This window comes from Vidua macroura, chromosome 3 (genome assembly GCF_024509145.1).
Source record: "Vidua macroura isolate BioBank_ID:100142 chromosome 3, ASM2450914v1, whole genome shotgun sequence".
Classification (NCBI taxonomy): Eukaryota; Metazoa; Chordata; class Aves; order Passeriformes; family Viduidae; genus Vidua; species Vidua macroura.
Genome location: NC_071573.1, coordinates 73,496,982 through 73,518,815, shown reverse-complemented (window position 1 = coordinate 73,518,815; position 21,834 = coordinate 73,496,982). Strand labels below are relative to the sequence as shown.

The window sequence follows — 21,834 nt, the reverse complement described above, 5'->3', positions numbered from 1 at the left end:
AGTAAAAACTGAGAGAATTTTTAAAAGAGAAAGATGTAACATAATTCTAGTTACGCCCAACATTTCCTTTGCAATAAAATGTTTTATTTCTTTGCAAAGAGGATGTGAGGTTATTTTAAATGAATTTTGAAACCTGCATATCTTAGATATTGTGTATGGGAAAGTAAATCATATTACCAGCTACAGAATTAAAAATGGGTAGTGATTGATAACTGGTTGATATTTTTATGGGCTTTGTGATGTTAACAATGGGTGTTATATTTGTGTTTTCTGTAGTACAATATTTAATCTTCAGCTCTAGCCAGTAAACAAAATGGATTCAGGCAAATGTTACATCTAAAGCTACCTGGCAACAAAAATTAAATTAAAAAATAGATTAATAAATACCTATGAATTATGGGGAAAATTTCTATGTTCAGTAAATTAAAATTATGTTATAGGGAAATAATAGATTATGTATAACCTTGATTACATCTTTTTTTTCCGCCTGGTCAAAACTTGATCTTAGACCTGAGTTTCCTGAAGTCTAGTACTGTTTCTACATTGCTTCTTAGGATTTGATCAAAGCACTAGGATAACCTTGAATTTACTTTCTTAAGCTAAAATTTATTTTTTTTTACTTTTTATTAATTATATTTCCCCCTGTGTATATTTGAGGGCTAACTGTACACACACACATACAGATATACAGAAAATATATAAATTGGTAAAAGTTATTCTTGCAAAGACGAATTCCTAGTCAAAGAACTGTCCATATTTGGAAGCATGTTGATGACAGTGAAAAAATGCTTTTGATTAAATTTAAAGCCATTAACATTTCTCCTTGTCCCTGCTCACCACCACCCCCACTCCCTGCCTACTCCCCTCCACCAATTTATCCTCCTAAGATTAACATTTTTAAGTTTCACTGAGAGTGAAAGCTCAAGGAAACTCTTGTCCAGTTTATTATTTGATGTTTGTTTAGTTTCTGGTAAGTTCAAGAACTAGCAATTAATATTTATATCTAGAAAATGAATATAATATTTAAGCTTACTGTAGTATTTTAGCCTATCTAGTAGTAGATACCTTTCCGTTATTGGACTAAAATTTCCTGAAAGTCTGGTCTTCCTCTGAGAATCAGATTACTCCCACCACAAAGGTAGCCAAGTTGCTTGCTCACAGACACAGGCCCCCAGACAAGCAGAACACATTTCCTGGCATAAATAGCACTGAAATATTACCATGCTCTCATCTAGAGAGATGGTCCAACAACTGAAATAGCAATTGCAGTGTATTACAGAATTTGTACAATGGTGATTTTTTTCAGGACCTGTTTGCCTTGGATGTGGAACCCTATCGGTACAGTGGTGTTAATATGACTGGATTCAGAATTCTAAACACAGAAAATACCCAGGTGTCATCTATCATTGAGAAGTGGTCTATGGAGCGCTTGCAAGCACCACCGAAGCCTGATTCAGGTTTGCTGGATGGATTTATGACGGTATGATTGCCAGTATTTGATTCCTTTTTTTATATGTTTGTGAAGCTAAAAAAAAAGTTAACTTTTTGTTATTAAAAGTGTTTAGAGGTATGTAACCAAATATTATTTTAAACATGAGTCAGAGAGTAACTGTGATGTTTCTGTTAATATTTTGCAGATTGAATACATTATAAAATTTTTCAAAATTGCTTGCATTTTTTTTGAATTTATAATCCCATATTCTAAATGTCAAATTCACCTAATTTCCCTAATTTGCTGGTGAAAAATTTTCCATGGGACAAAAATGAAGCTAATGAAAATTGTATCTTTCTATACATTTTGTGTCTTATTAATTTAAAATTCATTCATTAATAATGTGCATTTCTAATATTTGCATAAACCTTGTTTTTAAATATTTTATTAAGATTATGAACAGGACCTCATTACTATATTTTTGGCTTTCTCTGCTTTCAGATTCATGTGAAATTAATTAATCTGGTTGTTTATTTTCATTTTTTTCCTTTCATTGCCACTAGTTTTTGGCCTTACTTCATTTCATAAAAATCACAACCACATTCCTGCAAACAAACTTTCATTGCTAGGTTTTGGTGAGTGTCTGCTTATTAGTTGGAATTCAGTCTGGAATTATAATGTCAGGGAGGGATCTATTTTAAAAGACATCCTATATTAGGTCTACTTTAGTCTTCAAATTTGTTGAAAGATTTTCCACTTTGACCCCTTTACAATTTAGTTAGTGTCAGGTTTTGTTTTGCTTTGGGCTTTTTTTTTTTTTTTTTTTGTTTGGTTTCTTTGGATTTTTTTGTTCTTCTTATTGTTGTTAGGTGGTTTTTTGTTCGATTTTTTTAGGCTTTTCTTCCATTTGAAAAACAGAAAATTCTATTTATTTAAGACAGGTATCTTAGTAATATATCAGGTGCCTTGATTGTGTTAATTATTCCACATAACACAACCAATCAACAATTTGTTTTCTACTGATAAGATTTAATGATCTTATAGATATTAGGTACTAAATTACAATTAATATTTTAACAAGTTAGTTTAATTTTTTTCAATGTACTTGCTGTATATAATGTCTTGAACATGATAATTTGAAACATTTTAAATTTTATTTATTTACTAATTTCCTTGCACAGCACTTTACAGATTGCATTACATGATAGCTAAAAAGTTTTATTGTTAATTTCTCTAAATAATTTCAAACAAGCAAATGAATGCCCCAAAATCTGAAAATTGTTTGAAGTCTGTATCTGGTTTATATATAGCTGCTACTTATTACTGTAAGTCATTGTTTCATGCTTCCTTGTTTGCATTAATACTTTCAATTCTTTTTTTTTTTACCTTTTTGAATTCAAAATTTGTATCATTTCTTCTCGTTCATTGTAGTTGTATATTTTATGTACTGATCAAAGATATAACTGATCACAGACCTTTGGATTTTTACCAAGATCAGTAGTGATAGAATGGAATAATAAATATTGGAATAGAGTTCTGTGGGCCAGTTGCATGTTTTTCATCTTTTGTGGTGCTGTAAAGAAAGTGTTTTTCTCAGAAAACCTTCTGATGTAAGGCAGAACTCTATAATTGCTATTATATGACTCTGTAAAAATAATACTTTACATCATTACTTTGCCTCAGGATAGAAAAGTATAAAAAAAGTGCATGAAGAACATAGTGGCTTCTCTTCTGGACCCTTAAGTGCCCTCTATGCTCCAAGTATTCATACAGACTTTGATGAATATTTTATGGTCATTATATTTGTTGATTAAGCATTTAAATGTGCTTTGATTACCTGGGTTTTAAATACCTGAGAGATGCAGATAGTATTTAAATTATATTTATAGGGCTAATAATCTTGGCAAGCATTACAAGATTACAGAGTTTTTTTGATCTGGCCCATAGATACAGAAAGCGTGTCCATTTGGATGGTGTGAAGGAAAGTCAAATAATGATGTCATTGCACAATGTTCTTTCTCTTCTCAGAATAAAATAAGCCATATTATTGACTTATTATCAGGGAAGTTATCAGTTAAGTGTGTAAAATTTGACTTTTATGTCACTGTTGTTCATGCATATTTAAAGTCAAAAATGGGCTTGAAAATCAAAGACTCTTCACACATATTGATGCTATGGGGTACTCTAACAGATCTGGGCTGGGCTGGACTGGAAATGTGTTTATTTTCACTGGTTGATAATGGCTGCAGCTTAATCAGAAAAAATTAGCAAGAAGATTGCTTAATAGGAATGCATTCAGCTTGAACCACACGGAAAAATGCCATTTAAACAGATTTAAAACACTTAAAACTTGCTCCAAATAAAAATCTAGAGTTTGTATAAAGCATTTAGAGACCTCAGTGAAGACTAATTCTTTTCTGGTGATGTAAAAGCAGGCAGGTATGAATGGCAAAGTTTTTAAGCTCCAGTGGTTTTTGTGTAAGGTACTTCTACCCCAGATTTTTTCACCATGTTGACTTTGCCCTTATGACAGTTAGAACTATCAATGTAATTCTGACATTGCTTTTCCTTATTTATGATTCATAGAGTTCCCAGTGTTAATGGTTTTTTCAAGGTCTTTTCTGTAGGCTTGCATAGCTCTCTAACTAACATATAATTTTCCTCATAATTATTTTACCTTTTTAGTATCTTAATGGAATAAAAAGGTTGGTATAAAATTTCCCAAATCCTATTAAGTTCAATTATGATAGTTTTTCCTTTGTTTCTAAGCTGTTCCTCAGCACAGCTCTGAAAAAGGTTTAGCACACTTGAGGATTTCTCAGGATTTCTTAAGTATTTCTTTGTATGGACTTTGGAAAAAAAAATAAACTATTTAATCAGTACTACCATATTGAACAATTATAGTAATAAATGTTTACTAATCGGTACAGCAAAGAAAATCAATGCATTCTATGATTTAGGAGAGTAACTACAGTACAATTGGCTTTGTTTTTTCTATGGCTCCAGAAAATCTGTAGAAATTTTGAAAATAGCCTGCTGTATTGTTTCAGACTATTCACACTTTCTTTGCACAGTCTTCTTGAGATAAAATTGTGCTTGTGTAAATGTTTATAGAAAATTATTTCTTTTAAAATCTAAACTATTTTCTAGTAATGAAAAATGTGAATATACTTTTAATATGACACCTAGAAGTCCTGTAGAAGTCTCACTGGTCTACTCTGATTAAAGAGATTTTTCTATCATCATTCACATACTCATAGACCTAATTTGTGCATTTGATGGTTCTTTCATATTTCTTAATATCTGAGGACAATCAAAATGATACTTGTCCTTATAATGTAGAAATAATAATTAAATGTGCTGCTATTCAACTATATTTTATCCTTTTATCTGTCACACACTTGTGCAGATGTGCATGTGCAATGTGGTATAGATTACTGAGTTAATTATATAGTTATATTTATTTCTTGAATTTGTAATCTTGTTTTTAAGTATTCTCAGCAGTCTTGTATTTACTTTGACCATTGTTTTTGTATCATCAGACTCTTATTAACCAGGAATAAAGAAATCATAATGCCTATAGAAATAAAACTCACATAAAACTGGGACATACCATGGCTGTTATTTCTTATAATAAAATTACAGGAATTTATACAGTAACAATTTTACCAGACCTTTAGAAAACCATACCTTTAGAAAATAGCAGAAGAAAAAAGTCAAAGATCAAACTGTTGCAATACCTTATCTTTCTTGCTAGTGGAATTAACTGTATCTAGCATTTCAGTATCTATTTATCATTGTCTTCTTGTTTCTTCTTGTTACTTGAATGGAAAAAGCCAAAGGAAACAAAAAAATGCATTTGTGTCCATTTTAAATCCAAATCTAGGTTTTTTTTTTTCAGACTAGGAAAACTTTTAAATTAATTCTCACTCAATCCTGTGCTTCCTGACTTAATTCAGCAATACATGTAAGCGAGTTTTTTTAAAATTTGACTTCTTACATATTTCCAAATAAAATTCAGAATGGCTACTCCACCGAAATGAAATGGGCCAACATCGATTCATTCGCTCTTTTTTCTGTTTCTCACCACATATTCTTACTTGTTAGCAGTTCAAAAAGCACTTTTAGAAAGTTAGATTCTGGACAGAGTGGGTTGTTAGCATTTGAACCTTGTGCTACCCTGGTTTTAAACAACTTCTAACTAGATTGAAGCTCTTTAAACAATTCTCTGATATATGATATACTCATTACTGTTATTTCCCACCAACTTTATACTGAATTCTGAAATTTGAAACAGATTGGTATTTGGCAACCACTTGAACAGAATGATGTAGCATTAATAAAACCACACTATTTTTCAACCAGATTATGATTTCTTTTGGAAAAATGAACTTATAAGTCAATAAACCCCCCAAACATACCATAATGAAATAAAAATATTTAATTAGTGTAACTTCAGCTGTTTTTTTTTTTTTTTTAAGTTTACATTTGCAGGGCTTCATCCTTATTTTAACCTGGAGTAAAAAATGAATTTTAAACTTTCCTGCAAAGTGGAAAAAATTATACTTAATTATTATGACAATATTTTTATTAAATTCTAGGAATACTGGTATCTGTACTGTATAAGTAGAAAAATATTCTGGAAAACAGAGGGGCAACATTATTTTGAAGAAACTTCACTTTGATATAGTCTGTACAAATATTACACATAAAGAAGAAAAAACCCACAAAACCCTGAGCATAATTTTCACATTTATATATGACAGCCATGATTCACAGCAAGCAAAACAGAACATAAATAAAGTGTTATAAGTTCAGAATTCTTTTACTCTTCAACTATTAATCTTCACAGTTTTCTTTGCCTCGAGTCAGAATTTAGCATGCATAATTAAGATGACCTAACAAGCCCTGCTGCTTAATTAACATAAAGTTTTCCTTACTAATTGCTTTTGCCTATCATCCAATTCAGCTCTCTGCTTTCTTCTTATATAGAAAAGAGTGTTCCTTTTTTTTTTTTTCCTATTCTGATTATTAATTCTGTTCTTTAATGCCCACTTTAGTAGCTACATATGGGAGGTGCAAAGAAGCACTGTGGTACTTCTTAAATGTGAGAGCTAAGGTCAGTGTTTAGGTGTTTACCCCAGAAAAATCACAGTTTGCAGATGATACATTTTGCATACTGCCTGGCAGAATGGAGTATTATTTAGTTGAACATTTTCTCTTTTCACTCCTAATTATTTTGGCCTTTTTTTTTTTTTTGTTGGTTTCTCAGTAAATGAAAACATTAGTTGATAAAAACCCCTGAAATTTAGAATGATATTAAATACTGTTAGCAAAATCCTAGAGATTTTTTCTATATGCAGAACAGATTTATGGTTCATTTCTGTCTATGGGATTTTCATTGGCTTCAAAAAAAGGGAGATGAAATTTTATTCACAAAGTTTTGAAATTTTTAAAACTGATGTATAGACTTCCTCAGATAAAGAAAGTAGATTTACTTTTCTTTAAGTATGTAACTGAAAAGAAGATGCAAAGAAGATGCAAAGATCATGAGGAGAGATTCTAATACCTCCATAAATTGTCCTTAATTGAAGGAATGTACAAATGCATTTACTCACAGAGCTGCCTAGGAAATTAATTTTGAAACTAGCCATTTTAAGGGATACAATAAAAATCCTGAAGTTATAATTCCTTTGGTATTTGAGAATGGAAATGAAAAGAGTGAATAATATTTGATTTGTAAATGTGTAGATATTTTTCCCTAATTTGCTCTCTATATTTGCACACCTAAAGACTGGGGGCATGCATTTATATAATGTATTCTTTCTTTGTTCTCTTTTTCCCCTGGTTGCAAGAAAGCTTCCAGTAAGCAACCTCTCTATGTCTAAACCTTATGACTGTTTTGTAAAATCTAATTTATCTGAATGTTCTCTTTTTTAGCTTTGTGGGTATGTTAGTTTAATATTCTCAGAAGTTTTGTTGAATCCAAGGTCAAGCCAAAGAATTGCTAAAAAAAAAAAGGTCAAACAGTGAGTATAGATGGACAATAATGATGTATTTTCAGTTGCAATAAATCAATGTGTTTTAAAACCCTAAAACCTTGTGAGGAATTGGACCAATGCACGAAGACCATGTTACATGGCCACCATGTTAAATTCACCATCAGGTGAAAGAGCTCATTAATCAACAGGTTTCTCTGCCTTATTTTTGGTTAAACTAGCTTGCTTAAGCTACTAATGTTGGAAAGGGTACCTTTTTTTTGAATTATAGAGTTTGGAAAGATTGAGGGAGTAATGGCACTAAAACCAGGACAACTGAACATGAAAGAATTTTCTGAAACATAAAAATCCAAAATTTACAAAAAGGGATTCAGTTCTTCTATCATGACATATCCAAAGTTTAATGATGTTTTTTGTGAAAGAAATAAATAACTCTCATGTCATATAATTGGACATAAATAATATTGAGGGCACTCTTATACTGCTCTGAAAGCTAAGTGTAAATTTCCCAGATTCTTTGCTCTACTTAAAACCAAGCAAACAACAAAAACAAACAAAAAACAAACAAAAAACAAACAAAACAAACAAAAAAAACCAAACAAAACAAAAAACCCAAAGAGAACCCCAACCCAACCATCCAAAACAGAATGGACCCCACCCCCTCACATCCCAGTAATTTTAATCTAGCTGTTGCTAATCCATTTTAATCAAGGTATAGGTAAACAAGACAAGCCAAGGAAAAGCATGATTTTAAAACAAGGTGAAGTTGTGGTAAGTGGAGGTTTAGAATTTAACCAAATAGAGTTAAAATGATGCTCTTAATTACTGACTCAAGAAATCAGGGAAACTGATTTCCAAAACTGGAAATACACTATAATAGCATTATTATTATTTTTTATATTTAGTCCAATATATTTTTAACCTCATTTTTCTTTACATTTATTTCATAGTTTCTGATCTGTAGTCTCCAAAATTCTCTCTTTTTTTTTTTTTTTTTTTTTTTTTTTTTTTTTTTGCATACCTCATAAAGATAGAAAAAGAATTGTGGTGTAATTCAGGGTTTTTTTCTGGAGTTTGTCTGACTATTTATCCTAGATGTCAGTATTTTCAGTGAATGTACAAACTGTTTAATAGCTTGATACAAATTAGCAATTTAGTTTTCCTAACCGTAAAAGGATATTTGTGGAACTTCAATCTCTTATATGCACATGGCAATGTGGAAATAACAGCTATATTTGCAATATCTACTTAAATAATAATTTAGTAACTGCTATCAGGCACTGTGGCTGGACAGGAGAATTTGATGAGAAGAAGGTACTGTTAAGGTTCCTGAGGGTAAAAAGATCAATAAAAAGAAAAATAAATACTTGTTACAGAAATACAGTCTTGGATTCTGATTTAGAGCTTCAAAGAGGATATCTTCTTATGTAGACAGCTTTATAATTATCCCTTTAGCGAAAAGAATTTTCTGGATTTGCTGATGAGATGTGTTTAGTAAGAGTGTAGCAGCAAATGTGTACTTCAAAGGAAATACTAAACAATTACTCATTACTGCTTTACAAGCTAAAAATCTCCCCTAGGCACAGTTAATTTTGTGAGTTTAGGGACTATACAGGATTTCATGCTGTAAGATGTTTTAGAAATGATTTGTCAGCTATTTTGGGAATTAATTGCATTATTAAATATGTGAGTACTGTATACAGTAACTTTTAGAATTTTAAGAGGCAGGATAGGTCAGAAACCTATGATCCTATCCCAAAGGAAAGCTATGTCCAAGTGCTGCATAGCATTTAGCAGAAATTGCAGTTTCTCTTCAATGGAAGATTTCATTGAATTCTTCCAGATGTGGTTTGAGGATGTATGTATACATTTATAAATATACTAAGATTACTGTTGATTTATATCACGCTTTCATGTTAGCAATCTGCATGCTGCTATGTCTTCATGAAGCAATAGAGGGAACTCAGTGTAACAGAAAGTAGGGAAATGGCAGAGCTTGTGCAACCTTCAGGATCTCCTACATGTGTAGAAGAGTAGCTGAAGCATAGGTTATTTTTTGAGATAGGAATTTGAGTGCCTTTTCTCAGGAAATATGCACGTGTCTGCTCTGCATTAAATTTAGTCTGAGGACTGCAATTAAGAAACTGTAATCTGTCAGAGATGATGTTTCTAAAGAAGGGCAATGAAGCTGGTGAAGAGTCTGGAGCACAAGTTTTATAAGGAGTGTATGAGGGAGCTGGAGTTGTTTAGCCTGGGGGGAAAGAGGCTCAGGGGAGACCTTTATTGCTCTCTACAACCGCCTGAAAGGAGGTTGTAGACAGGTAGGTGTCGGTCTCTTCTGCCAAGTAACAAGTGACAGAACAAGAGGAAATGGCTTCAAGTCATCCCAGGGGAGGTTTAGATTATGTATGAGGAAAAATTTCTTCCCAGAAAGGGTGGTCAAACAATGGAACAGCCTGCTTAGAGAAGTGGTGGAGACACTATCCCATGGATGGAGGCATTTAAAAGTCTTGTAAATGTGGCACTTAAGGACATGGTTTAGTGGTGGAATTAACAGTGCTGGATTAATGATTGGATGATGTTAAAGGTCTTTTCCAACCTAAGCAATTCCATGATACTATGAAGACATTTTTCTTAGTATATGCATTCTGAAATTAATTTTAATAGTTTATGTATAAACTATGTTTATTGTAAATTTTCAAGAAAAGTGAACCAAAAGGAATATTTATTTCATTCTCTTTCTTTGCTGTTATTTTTAGAACTTGCCTTGAGGGGCAGCATAAATAGAACTGGTAATCAGTGGACTTATCTGCAGGAATTAATAACTCTAAGAATCATTATGGCTACCATTGTAGGATGTGGAATGGTGACAGTGTAGGCATGCTAGGTTAAACAGCAATGTAACTAGTATAATTTGGGGAGAAATGGGGCCATCAGTTTAGCCTTTGCTGTGTGCTTATCAGCTTCACAATGGCACTGCCTGTTAGGACTGGCAATGTGCTACACTTAATAGTGACACTTAGAAGTATGTTCTGGGTAAAACCCTTGTCCTTTGGAAATCAGAATGTGGGTAATTTGGCTAACCTTTAGTTTGCTACATACATTCCAGGTTCAGATAGGGTAAGCAGATGAAGAGCTACCACTTTTAAATTTTTATTTAATTTTAAAGTGGAATATTAAGCACTACATAGTGCAATGGAGCGGGAAAGAGTGAAAGTCATATGTAAATATTTGTCTCTGAATATTCAGGTGGTTATTTTGGATGTGGTTTGGTAGGCTGGAACAGTCTTCATTCATTATATGCTTCTGATATATTAAAATGAAGAATATGCTCTTTCTTGTTAATGCTTGTTAATTACTGGACTAGTTGACATAGCTGGTAGAAATAAACAAGCTTCTGGGGATACCAAGTTCTCTGCTGAAGACCTATAAGTGTATCTGCTTGAATTTTTGCCTTTTTATTTTTTTCCCAATTTCCAGATATTTATAGATTTATCTCTGATAAGAGATATTACTTCCCCTAATTTTTGCTTGTCTCAAGTCACAGCACACTTTCTGCTTTTAAGGGGGTTCATTCTGGACAGGTTATTTCCTGTCCAGAACATCATGGACTTCATTTTCGAGCTTTAGAGATTCACAGGATGTTTTGCTTGGCCTCCACCCTTATGACCCTTCAGAAGATCAAAGGTCTCCTAAAAGTCCAAATTCATGTCTGCCCACCTTTGGTGAATGTTTTGTCTCTTCTTAATATTTCAAATTATGCTATATGCTTGATATAGTTAAGCCTGAAGAAGAATTGTAGCAGCAAATATACTTTCCACTTGAGGAGTCTAGAGGGAATACAACTGCCACAAGCATACATACAGAGCTGTTAAACAGTGCCTAGAAAAATTCAAGCATCCACCCAAATCTCCATGAGAATACCTTTATGTCAGGCTGGAAACAAAATTATCATGCTTTCATTTATATATTTTCCCTGTGAACATGTGGCCTCTACTCTCCCAAGTCACATTCAGCTTAGGAGATAGGTGAGAAACATGTACTGGATGCACTAAAGAGAATTAAGTGTCATGACGTGAAACAGAGATTTCAGATTTAATACTCCCACTTCCTAAGGCCTGAGTGTATATATAGTATTTTAATACCAGTGATAATGCTGTAACCTAAATCAGATGATGACAATCTCTGTAATGTCCTGGAAATAAATACTAAAATTTCAGAATTTCCTTATTTTGATCCTGTAGTATTTGTTCAAGCCTTGTGGTGAAATGCTACTGGGAAAGCATTATTTTGTAAAGTATATTCTATGCATGAAGTTTCTATATATATTGCTTATAAAAACAAAATCTGATTTTATCTGTTTGTCATATGTAACAATGGATGTGTCAACCATTCTGTCTGTTTATCGAGCTGTTGACTGAGGCCTCAGTTCAACAAAATGTTCACTGTGTTTTTTTTCTGAAAAAGCAATGCAAAGCTTGTCAAGTACTTCTGCTGAAGTCAAGTGGACTACTTTGACACTTAACGTGAAGTATATAATTTGTTTAAATGGGACTTCAAAGGTCACTCCAAAATGTTTTATGTAAGTTACTTTTTTGCACCTCTTTGCTTTTGTATTTTGAGGAAAGAATGAGAAAGAATTTCAAGGTATTTCTGATCACAAGGGATAAATTTTTTCAGTGTTTTCATGATAGCAGACATAATTCAGAAAACACAATTTTTCAATGTATGGATTCCTGATGACATGATTGTTCTCAGTATTGTCTGCATAAAAGAAACAGCATGAGACTTTAGATAGCTTTAGACTATTTTGGATTTCTTCACCTTCTATTTGCTTAAAATTCAGGATGATTATTCTGATGCAATTCCAAAGTTTGAATAATATTGTGGGTAGAATCCAAATAAAAATAACTCTGTATTTAAAGGAATAACCTTCTCTTCAAGATTACTGAAAATAAGCATTTTTTTCACTTGTAAAAATTCAAACGATAATTTAAAAAACCCAAGTTTTTTTTTGTTACGCTGCTCATTATTTCTATTATAGTCCTTTGGGTCCTTCACACAGTGGGATTCATCTTACCATGAGTGCAGGAACTAGGTCTTCCTGAGTGGAGAATTTTGCAGTAGTGTGTATCTAGAATTGAAGTCAGGAACGATCAACTTTGCAGTGGGAGGACTGCTGCCTAGTTATTTAATGAAGTTGACAGACTAATTTAGAAGGTGATGTCCACAATATTTCATGACTGGTCTATTCCAAACTTGTCTGAGAAAACTGTAAACCTATAGACATCTTTTGGCTGATGATGAATTTTGTAGAATCACAGAACAGCCCAGGTTTGAAGGGACCTTGAAATATCTTGTCTAACTTTTCATGGGAAAGGGAGCTAAGATGCACTCTGTCCAATTGTGTCTTGAAAATCTTCAGTGGTAAGAACTTCAGCAACCCTAAGGAGGTTGCTCCTGTGATTGTTCTTGCTGTAAACAAATTCTTTCTCAAGATGAAGCCTCTTCCAGTGTATCTTCTACCCATTATCCTTTGTCCTCCCCATGTGGGTCTTTACCAAGAAAGAGTCTCTGTCCTCTTTGTAGCTGCTCCTTTAGTACTGAAACACTGCAATGAGGTCCCTTCTAAGCCTTCCCTTCCCCAGGGAGAAAAGATCTTCAGTCTCCTCAGTCTTTCCTCAGAGCACAGGTCTCCAGTCCTCTGATCATTTTCGTGGTGATCCTTTGGACTCTTTCCAGTGTGCTTGAGTTTTTTTTTTTAATTTGAATTATGGGGACCATAACTGGGCAGAGTGCTTCAGATGCAGCCTGACAGATGTTGAGTAGAGTGGGATGATCACATGTCTATCTCTGTTAGTAATGATCCTGTAAATGCAGCCCAGGATCCAGTTTTCCTCTATTACTGCAGCATCTTTTGGCTGGCTCATCTTCAGCTACTTGTCCACAAGGACCTCCAAGTCCCTTTCAGCCAGGCTGCTCCCCATTCATGAAGATTCTAACCAGTACTGACTTCTTTGATTATGTAATCTTTGCACTATTTCTTAAATTTCATGGTAAATTGAGTTGGGTAAATTTGTTTTCAACATCTAGTTGAATATAGAAACTTAAACACTGACATAACACTTTCTGTTCAAAGACCGCTGTTGTTCATGTAAGGTCCTCAGCCTAAGATTTGTTGTATGATCACGAATAGCAAAACTAAAATCAGTATTCATGGAGGGAGACATTTCTGTCTTGGGTGAAAGATTTATAGCAACATCTGGGAGCAATTAGAAAGGCTTCATTTTTTTTTGGCACAGTTAGGTCATCATGTCATTGTCCAAAGCAAAGATGTGCTTAATGATTTTGATTAGCCTAGATTTGCCACAGTTTTGAAATTAACTAGGAAAATAATAACACTAACTTATTTTTTAAAATTGAATATTCTTCTTTTAATGTTTGTACAAGTAGGGTTCTCTGCCTTAATTTGCTGGGTTTAGTCTTGATGCAATATTCTAGATGAAAAAATGAAATTTATCTTAGTTTGCATCAGAGAGTGTTGTCGCTGTGTTTCTTTTAGCAATGATTATGCTTAGATTTTTTTGACTTTACTGTTCCACATTTGGCCTATTCATTTACTAAATACGTGTCTTAAAATAAAGATCGTTTAGAGACAGACACCAGCAATGTTAGAAAATTGCTTTAAAACAATTTAAATGGGAAGATCTTGAAAGACGCCCTCTTTAGATGAAAAGTAAGTCAAAAGGGCTCAACTGCAGCTGTGTCATATAAAGCAAACTTTCATTTGATTTATTTATTAACTAGAAAATTAGGGGCTTTACAGGTAGCTTTGTGAAGCTGAACATAAAGCTCAAATTAAGAAAAAATACTTTATTTAGTTATAAAAAATTATTGCCATTTATAAGGCATTTTTTAAAATAATGTAAAAAGAAGTAAATTATGAATATAATTTGTCTGGAGAAAGAGGAAAACATGAGAACTGCATTTTTTTCTGCACCCACATAAAGTTGTGCATGTGTTCATTTAACAAAATCATCTGTATTAGGTTAAAAATAAAATTATATGTTAATTATATAGAAGTTACCCTGAACATGATAAAATCAGATTATCATTTAGGGTTCCTTCCTAAAAATAAAGGTTCAACAAAACTTGGAAATATACAAGTGAGAGATGAATATAGTTAAACTGTAAAGTGTGAAATGCCATAATAAAGTGTATGCATACTGAAGTTTAGTTTGGACATTAAAAAAAATCAGGAAAAACCTATTGGTAGAAAATCAGTGAGTTTTAAATATATATATGTGTGTGTGTGTGGTGTGTGTTGAGTTTTCTTTATCTTGTGGATACCAGCATATGTTCCTTTTACATTTGGTCAGAAAATAGTCATCAAGCATTGGAACAGGCTTCCAAGGGAAGTTGTTAGGTCACGATACCTGGAGGTATTTAAACATGTAAATGTGGTGTTAAGGAACATAGTTTAGTGCTGGACTTGGCAGCACTTGGACATTAATGGCTGGATTTGTTGGTGTTAAAGATCTTTTCTGAATTAAATGGTTGTGTGTTCTACACTGAGTTGATTCAATGCTGTTGGATAGAGAATCTTAATGTCAGGGACTTGTATTGATTTTCAAGTAAGATCAAGGGAGAAAATCCATCAACAGAGCAGTGGGAGATAAAGCACCATCAGGAGAAACTCTTTACTATCTGAGCACTAGGTATCATATTTGTTAGAGAAAAAATATTTAAGGCCTTTTTCTGGGAATATAAATTAGTAGTAAGCAAGACTGTCAGAACTGAGGGGCTGGAGCATTGTGTAATGAGGAGAGGTTGAGGGAACAAGTCTAGGGAAAGGAAGGCCTCTTAAGGACCCAACAGCATCCCCTAACATCTGTGGGGAGATTATCAAGAAGACAGAGACAAGCTATTCCCAGCAGTGCATGGCAGAAGCATGAGAGCAAAGGCTAAACTGAGAGATTTCGACTGGAGTTAAGGAAAATGTTTTCACTGTAAGAAAAGTAAAGAAGTGGAAAGGACTGCTCAGAGAGGTTGTTGTAGTCTCCATCCATGCAGGTTTTCAAAACCCAATAAAGTTCTGAACAAGGTGTCTATTCCTAGAATTGACACTGAAAACAATGTAAAAGGTGAAAGATGTCAGACTAGGGAAGTCCTGTGGTCTCTTCATCTTGAATTGCCTTATTATACTCAACAACTGTGGCTGTCCTCTGAGAGGTTAATCTCTATTATCTCTGAAGAGCACTGTTAGATCGGAGGGAGCCTCTTCATAAAGAACAGCAGTTAAGAGTCATGAAATTGAAAACTCTCCTCATATTCATGATGAATTGTAGCTTGATCACAGAGATACAATATAGTTTGCAAACCAGAGTACCAGTGCTTAATTTTCTTCTAGAAATTAGAAGAATTCCTCCTATTTTGGGGGAAGTATCTGCATTGCTTCCTGCAGCTTTTATTAATTTTAATCTTAAGGGACGTGAATTTTTTCAAATTCCAAGAAAGCCTCATCTACTATAGTGTGGTCTCAAATACATTTTTTAAGCTTACACAATATCACAGAAGGTGTGTTAGAATATATCAGTCAAGATATTATCAGACTAATGCTTATACCTAAATACTCAGTGAACACATTCAGTAGAAGAACAATACAATGATAATTTTATCTCTCCTAGAAGCCCCTGAAACATGCTTTTGCTAGATGTTTACAAGGCATATTGGTGAGCTTTTTTAAAAAGTCAAAATTGGTGATCATTACGGCTATCAATTCACACAGACATGATTATGTCTCAAACAAATAAACTTTAAAAGTGCTGAGAATTGAAAAGGGTCCAAGCATTTAAAATAATGAGCACACCATGGAAAGAAACAATGAGAAACCTAATAATTCCACGTTTTGGTCAGAACATGACTGGTTTGCTGTGTTTTAGTATAAGGAGAATCATAAATTCAGTTTGTCTGTGCTGTGCAGACATAGGTCAATGTACCTGTCTCCTTTTTGCAGGTGTTGAATTGGCAATCTTCCAGAAAGCTTGGTGGCAAATAATTTAGAACCTTTCCAGGAATGACTAGTGGTCTGCTAAGTTTTCCAGCAGTGACTTGGCATATTCAGACTTATTCTTTCAAGGTGGCGGCCATGTCTTAGGCTTAATTTGTTTCTGTTTGCAGATAAACTGCCCAGAGAGCAAGTTTAATATCCTTTGCCTGTGCTTCAGAGTGAACTGTACATACATACCTCCTAATGAAGAAGATGCCTAAACAGTATGTGTGGAATTTGCCTCTCCTAACTTAATCCATGTAAAATTCAAATGTCTAGTAATTGCTTATATTACCTTTTCAGTCAGTACAGGAAGAATAGAGAAATTTATCCTAAAACAGCTGCATAGACTATATTACTGAAGAGGAGTCTATTGGAAGCATAGCTGATTGACTGGCCATTTTAAATGGCTGAACTTAGAAAAAATGATTCCTTTCTGATGTATGTGAGTTTTGCACATGCAGATCCCTCCACAGTTTTTATTTTATTGTTCATTGACATTTGAAATTGTGTTTACGGTTCTAATCTGTCTTGCCTGCAGCTGTAAGGAGATATTATTTAATATGGACTATATTACCTTGGTGACCTATCTTGAATCAGTTATTACATGCACACCAAGGTGGTGATGTATTTTGATAAAATAATTAAAAATGCAGTAAGAATACAATATAATCTGTAAGTAAATAGCATTACTTGATTTGTGCCTAAAGCACAAGAACATTGTTGCTTTTAAGGCTGGTCACAGAATGTCAGTTGTCTGACTGTCTCAGTCTATCTAAGACTGTGCTTTCATTGTTGTGAACTCTTGCAGATTTTACCCCTCTGAAGGAACTTCTTAACAATTCATCTGTTTGGCTAGGGCTCAGGTAGCAAAGTTAATAACCATATCAAGAACTATGTCACTCTACACTACTTTCTTCCTGATGACATATAGTGAAGACTCTCACTCCTTACCTGTTCAGACCATAGGCATTTTCTGACAGAAAATTAAGGTCTCCTCTACCAGACAATGGCTTACTGGAGGAATGTATTAGTAGTGAAGTAAAATTTGAAAACAGATTCTTTCCTATTTAATAGTCCATTGACTTTCCTCTTAGAGCTGTTGTCCCCAGCTTGACTACTACGGTCTTTATTTTCATTCCCTAATCAAGCTCATGCTGTTTTTATCTGACTTGGGAAGATTATTATATAATTGCATTATACATGCAATTGTTTTATTCAGTTTGGTCACCATATGTAAATCCCACCTTGTCTTCTGTATAAGTTTCAGGATCTTCTGGTATCCATTTGTGTCCCCAAACATTTAATATTCCCTGGATAGTTCTATGATGTGACTCTACAAGAAGGGCATTCATAATTTTTTTTTTTGTGATTAATTATTGAACTTTTAGAAGGATAAATACATTAATGTTGCTTCTGAAACTGCATAAAATTATTACTGTTTATGGTGTAAGGTGAGCTGATACTCTATTTTCAAAAATAAAAAATAAAATCTGATTAAGATGTTATTTTCTTTGTAGTGCTAACTTTCTTACTCTTCTGCTGATATTTCCGACCAGAAAAATAATTTTCCTATTTTTCTCTCAACTACAATAGCAAAAGCTCTCCTTTCTTAGAAAGCCCTATTCTGCAAAAAAAAAAAAAAAAAAAAAAATCATTCTATGAGTCCATAAAAGATGCTTGGAGTAAAAGGCATAAATAATGTCCATGTATTAAATAATACAGAAAAGTAGATGTTGTCCAGTGTGAGCGGAATAGTTATTCTCTGCCTACTGTGCATGCTAAACTTTCTGCCCCAGTTTCTTTATAAAACCTACCTATGAATCACTAACTGATATTTCATTGTAAAATCAGATTTGCCTTGGTTTACAGAATATAGGAAAAACTCTGATTAAGACTCTGTAGTTTTTGGAAGCATGCATAGTAAAAAATGAATTGTATCTAGAGTAACATAATAAGAAGATAACAGGACTTTAGTAAACATAAATCTATAGAATCATCAAATGGTTTGTGTTGGCAGGGACCTTCAAGGCTCATTTAGTCCAACCGTGCTGCCATAGCAGAGACATCTTTCACTAGAGTGGGTTGCTCAAAGCACCATCTAACTTGTCCTTGAATACTTCCAGTGGTGGGGCATCCAGAGCACCCCTAGGCAACAATTCCAGTGTTGGAACAACTTCATTGTAAACAAATTCTTCCTTATATCCAGTCTAAATAAATGTCTTAAAAATTGATGTGAGGAACCTCGTTTCCAAACATATACAGGTATTCTACATTCTAAAGTCTAATCAAATTGTGCTATATATGTATATAACGGGTCATACTTAAAGATTTGAATGGAAGCAATTATAAAGTGCAAAGTACATTCATATATATGCGATGTGTACCCCTTTGTAATCCATACAGTTTTAATTCATAATCCATATGTAGTTTTAATTCTGGTACCTGGGCATACCACGTGTTTCCTTTTGGTGTCTGCAGAACTGTAAACCGGATAAGAAGCAAAGAGCAGGTGCACAACTCTCTTTTTTGACCATGAATTTCTCACTAGAGAAAAAGTACTTTGGAACATAGAACTGTATCATAGAACCTAATAGAGTATAATCTGCGTAAATTCTTTTTTATTTTCAGTGCTTTATTTGCGATACTTCTCTATCTTGAGATTGTAAATCCACTAAAATATCTATCTCCTTTAATACCTACATACTATTTGTTCTATTCCCTCTCTTTAATATGTTTCTCATGCCAATATTTAAATCTAGCTTTAGATTATACCTACTCCAAAAAATGCAACTTTAAATACTCAGAGTAGGTTTTTGAGCAGTATCATTTGTCTCTTTGACAGTGTAGATTCAATGATTTCTTGTAGCACTTAAGGTAGTAGAGATTAACTGTTTTCACAAAGAAAAATACTCAGTAGATAATAGACTTTTTACTGGAAGTAAATCTTCAGTTACATTAGTGCTGCCTTTATGAACAATCTTTTGGTTGTTGTGAAAGCTAGTGATTTTACTTTGGAGAAATGGAAATAATTTGGAAATATCTGATTGGTAGATAAACTATTTATATGTCTATCTGATAAATATAAGCAATATGCTGAGAAGTAAATTAATTTGTACTTAAATGAGCATGAAACAACACTCATTCATGGAACTTTAATGGATATCAATCCACCACCCATTAGTATGGATTAGGGATGCAGAAATCAAATTTATATTTTCACGATGGCTTGAAGAAAATTTTGAAAAATCGCCAAATAAATATATAATTAGAGTAAATTTACTATTTCAGCTACTTTTTTTTATGTGTTCTTTTTGTTGGGATTGATAATTTGGTTTGTCTTAGATAGCATGATTTTTTAAATTGATTTTTTAAAGTAAGATGATGCTCATGAAATGGAGCTCTGTTCTCTTCTATTCATGGTCTTTCAGAAGATGGCTAGAATAGTGGTAGATTTAAGTTGTAAGCATTCACTTAGTATGAACCTAGCATCATACACTTAAGCAAGGAATTTAATATAAAAACACTGTGGTATAGCATATGTACTCTTCCTACTTGGAGAGCTGAATTTCATCATGTTATTGGGTTTAAATGCTTCTGTTACTAATAATTGCTTTGGCTTTTCTTCAGATTCTTGTTTTCTACAAAGAAGAGGGAGCAGTTTACAAAGGCAGATGTTTCTCACAAGATAAAGAGAAAATAAAGGAATAAAGCAGACACAGAATTAACTTTGCACTTCCTCCTGGTATAGTGGCAGTTAGAAGTGTCAGAATTCTGTTGTATGCATTTCTTATAATGCATTGCCATCTTAGTAATATTACTTTGACTGCCACAGTAAATATACCTGTGACAATTAATGTACCACCAGAGATGATCTGAATTTTCATCAGGATCACTAGTCATTGAAATAAGATTCTAATGACTTCCTTTTATCTGAATGAGCAAAAATTAACACAGCAAATCCATATCTAGATATTAATAATAGGAAACAAATCCTAAACAATTTCAACTCAAAAAATCTGAGAAAGGTTTGTTTTTTTAAGTATTAAAATACACTCTCACTGAGGAATTATTTTCTTCTCACTGGGAATATTTTAGGTAAAATAAAAGTTTCCTATATTAAAAATACTTGGAAATGCGCATGAAAATGTTTTTATTATCTTGGGGAAGAAGATGCTTTCTATAATTAAAATACCAACAGAAAAGGGTCCAACAGAAATTTGTCCATCCTAAAGTTGAAAACACAGCCTGTATTTTATAAATGTTTATTATACTGAAAGCTAATTCTGTTTTATGACTATATTGAACTTACCTAATTCTTGGTGGAAGTTCAGACAGAGAATTGCCTGTAGTGAGAAACACTGAGTAGTGTGTATTGGTCACTTTATATATTAATAGCTTGAATTTTGCATGAACTGAACTTTCTTTGCCCTACAGCAAGTTGTAGATTTTATGTACCATTGTACTTCAAGTAATAAATAAATGTGCTTCAAATGCCAAAAATAACATAGAAAATGACTGTATTTCTTATGTTCTCCTAAGACCATTATGAGTTGGCATTGAAATAATACAATGGCTGTATTTGTTTTGCTGACAGTAGTGTGACCCTGCCTGCTTGATTGATTTTACTTCATTTCATTGTTACAACTGTATAAGTAGAACCTTGAGCATTAACTGTAGGAAAAGCTTGTTTCTTTTGGATTTGTGTCTTTTAAGTATGTGAGGCAGTAACAGTTGTCAGTGAATTTTTACGACATCTCTCCTGTGAAGTCAAGACTGGTGAGTCAGCCATTGCCTCAGTGAGTTATTCTGCTAGACTTCTCTTATTTGCCTCTTTTCATCTAGGACTTTCATATGTGTGAAGTCTCTCTCCTAATATCACATCTGGAAGAAAGTGGAGCCCTGTTTTCTAACACATGTCCCTCCACTGCTTTTGGTCTTTCTCTTTTCAATCCAACTCTTGATGGCTGACCACGTAAGAGCTAATGCCGATTGTTTATCTATGTTTTCTTCTTTTTGCTTTTTTTTTAGTGTGCTTTAAATAGTGATGGCAAATATTTTTATGTTATATATAAAGCCATTAAAAATTTCTTTCCAACTGTCTACACTGATAGATATTTCTTGAACATTGCTATTACAGTTGGAAGAGAGAAGTGGGGTAGGAGTGCAGAGAGAGAGATTGATTATTTAGCGATTAAATGTTTATACTATTTAGGTTTTTTCCACAATAGAAACTGAACCAGTAAAATTACTAACAGTAAATAAACTGAAATGCTTGAAATTATGATTGGCTCAATAAAGAATTTTTCTAGTGTTTTCAATACTTTTCCACATACTGAGATCTGTTCTAGTCT

At 33.3% G+C, this 21,834-nt stretch overlaps 1 protein-coding gene across 1 annotated transcript in view; it reads left to right on the top strand.

The window, feature by feature from the left end:
- The window catches only part of GRIK2 (glutamate ionotropic receptor kainate type subunit 2), a 356,820-nt gene that overhangs the window by 145,096 nt on the left and 189,890 nt on the right, over window positions 1–21,834 (top strand). The window contains exon 7 of the mRNA XM_053973181.1: window positions 1,307–1,480. Within this exon, the coding sequence (XP_053829156.1) occupies window positions 1,307–1,480 (174 nt within the window). The remainder of the gene's footprint in view (window positions 1–1,306; window positions 1,481–21,834) is intronic.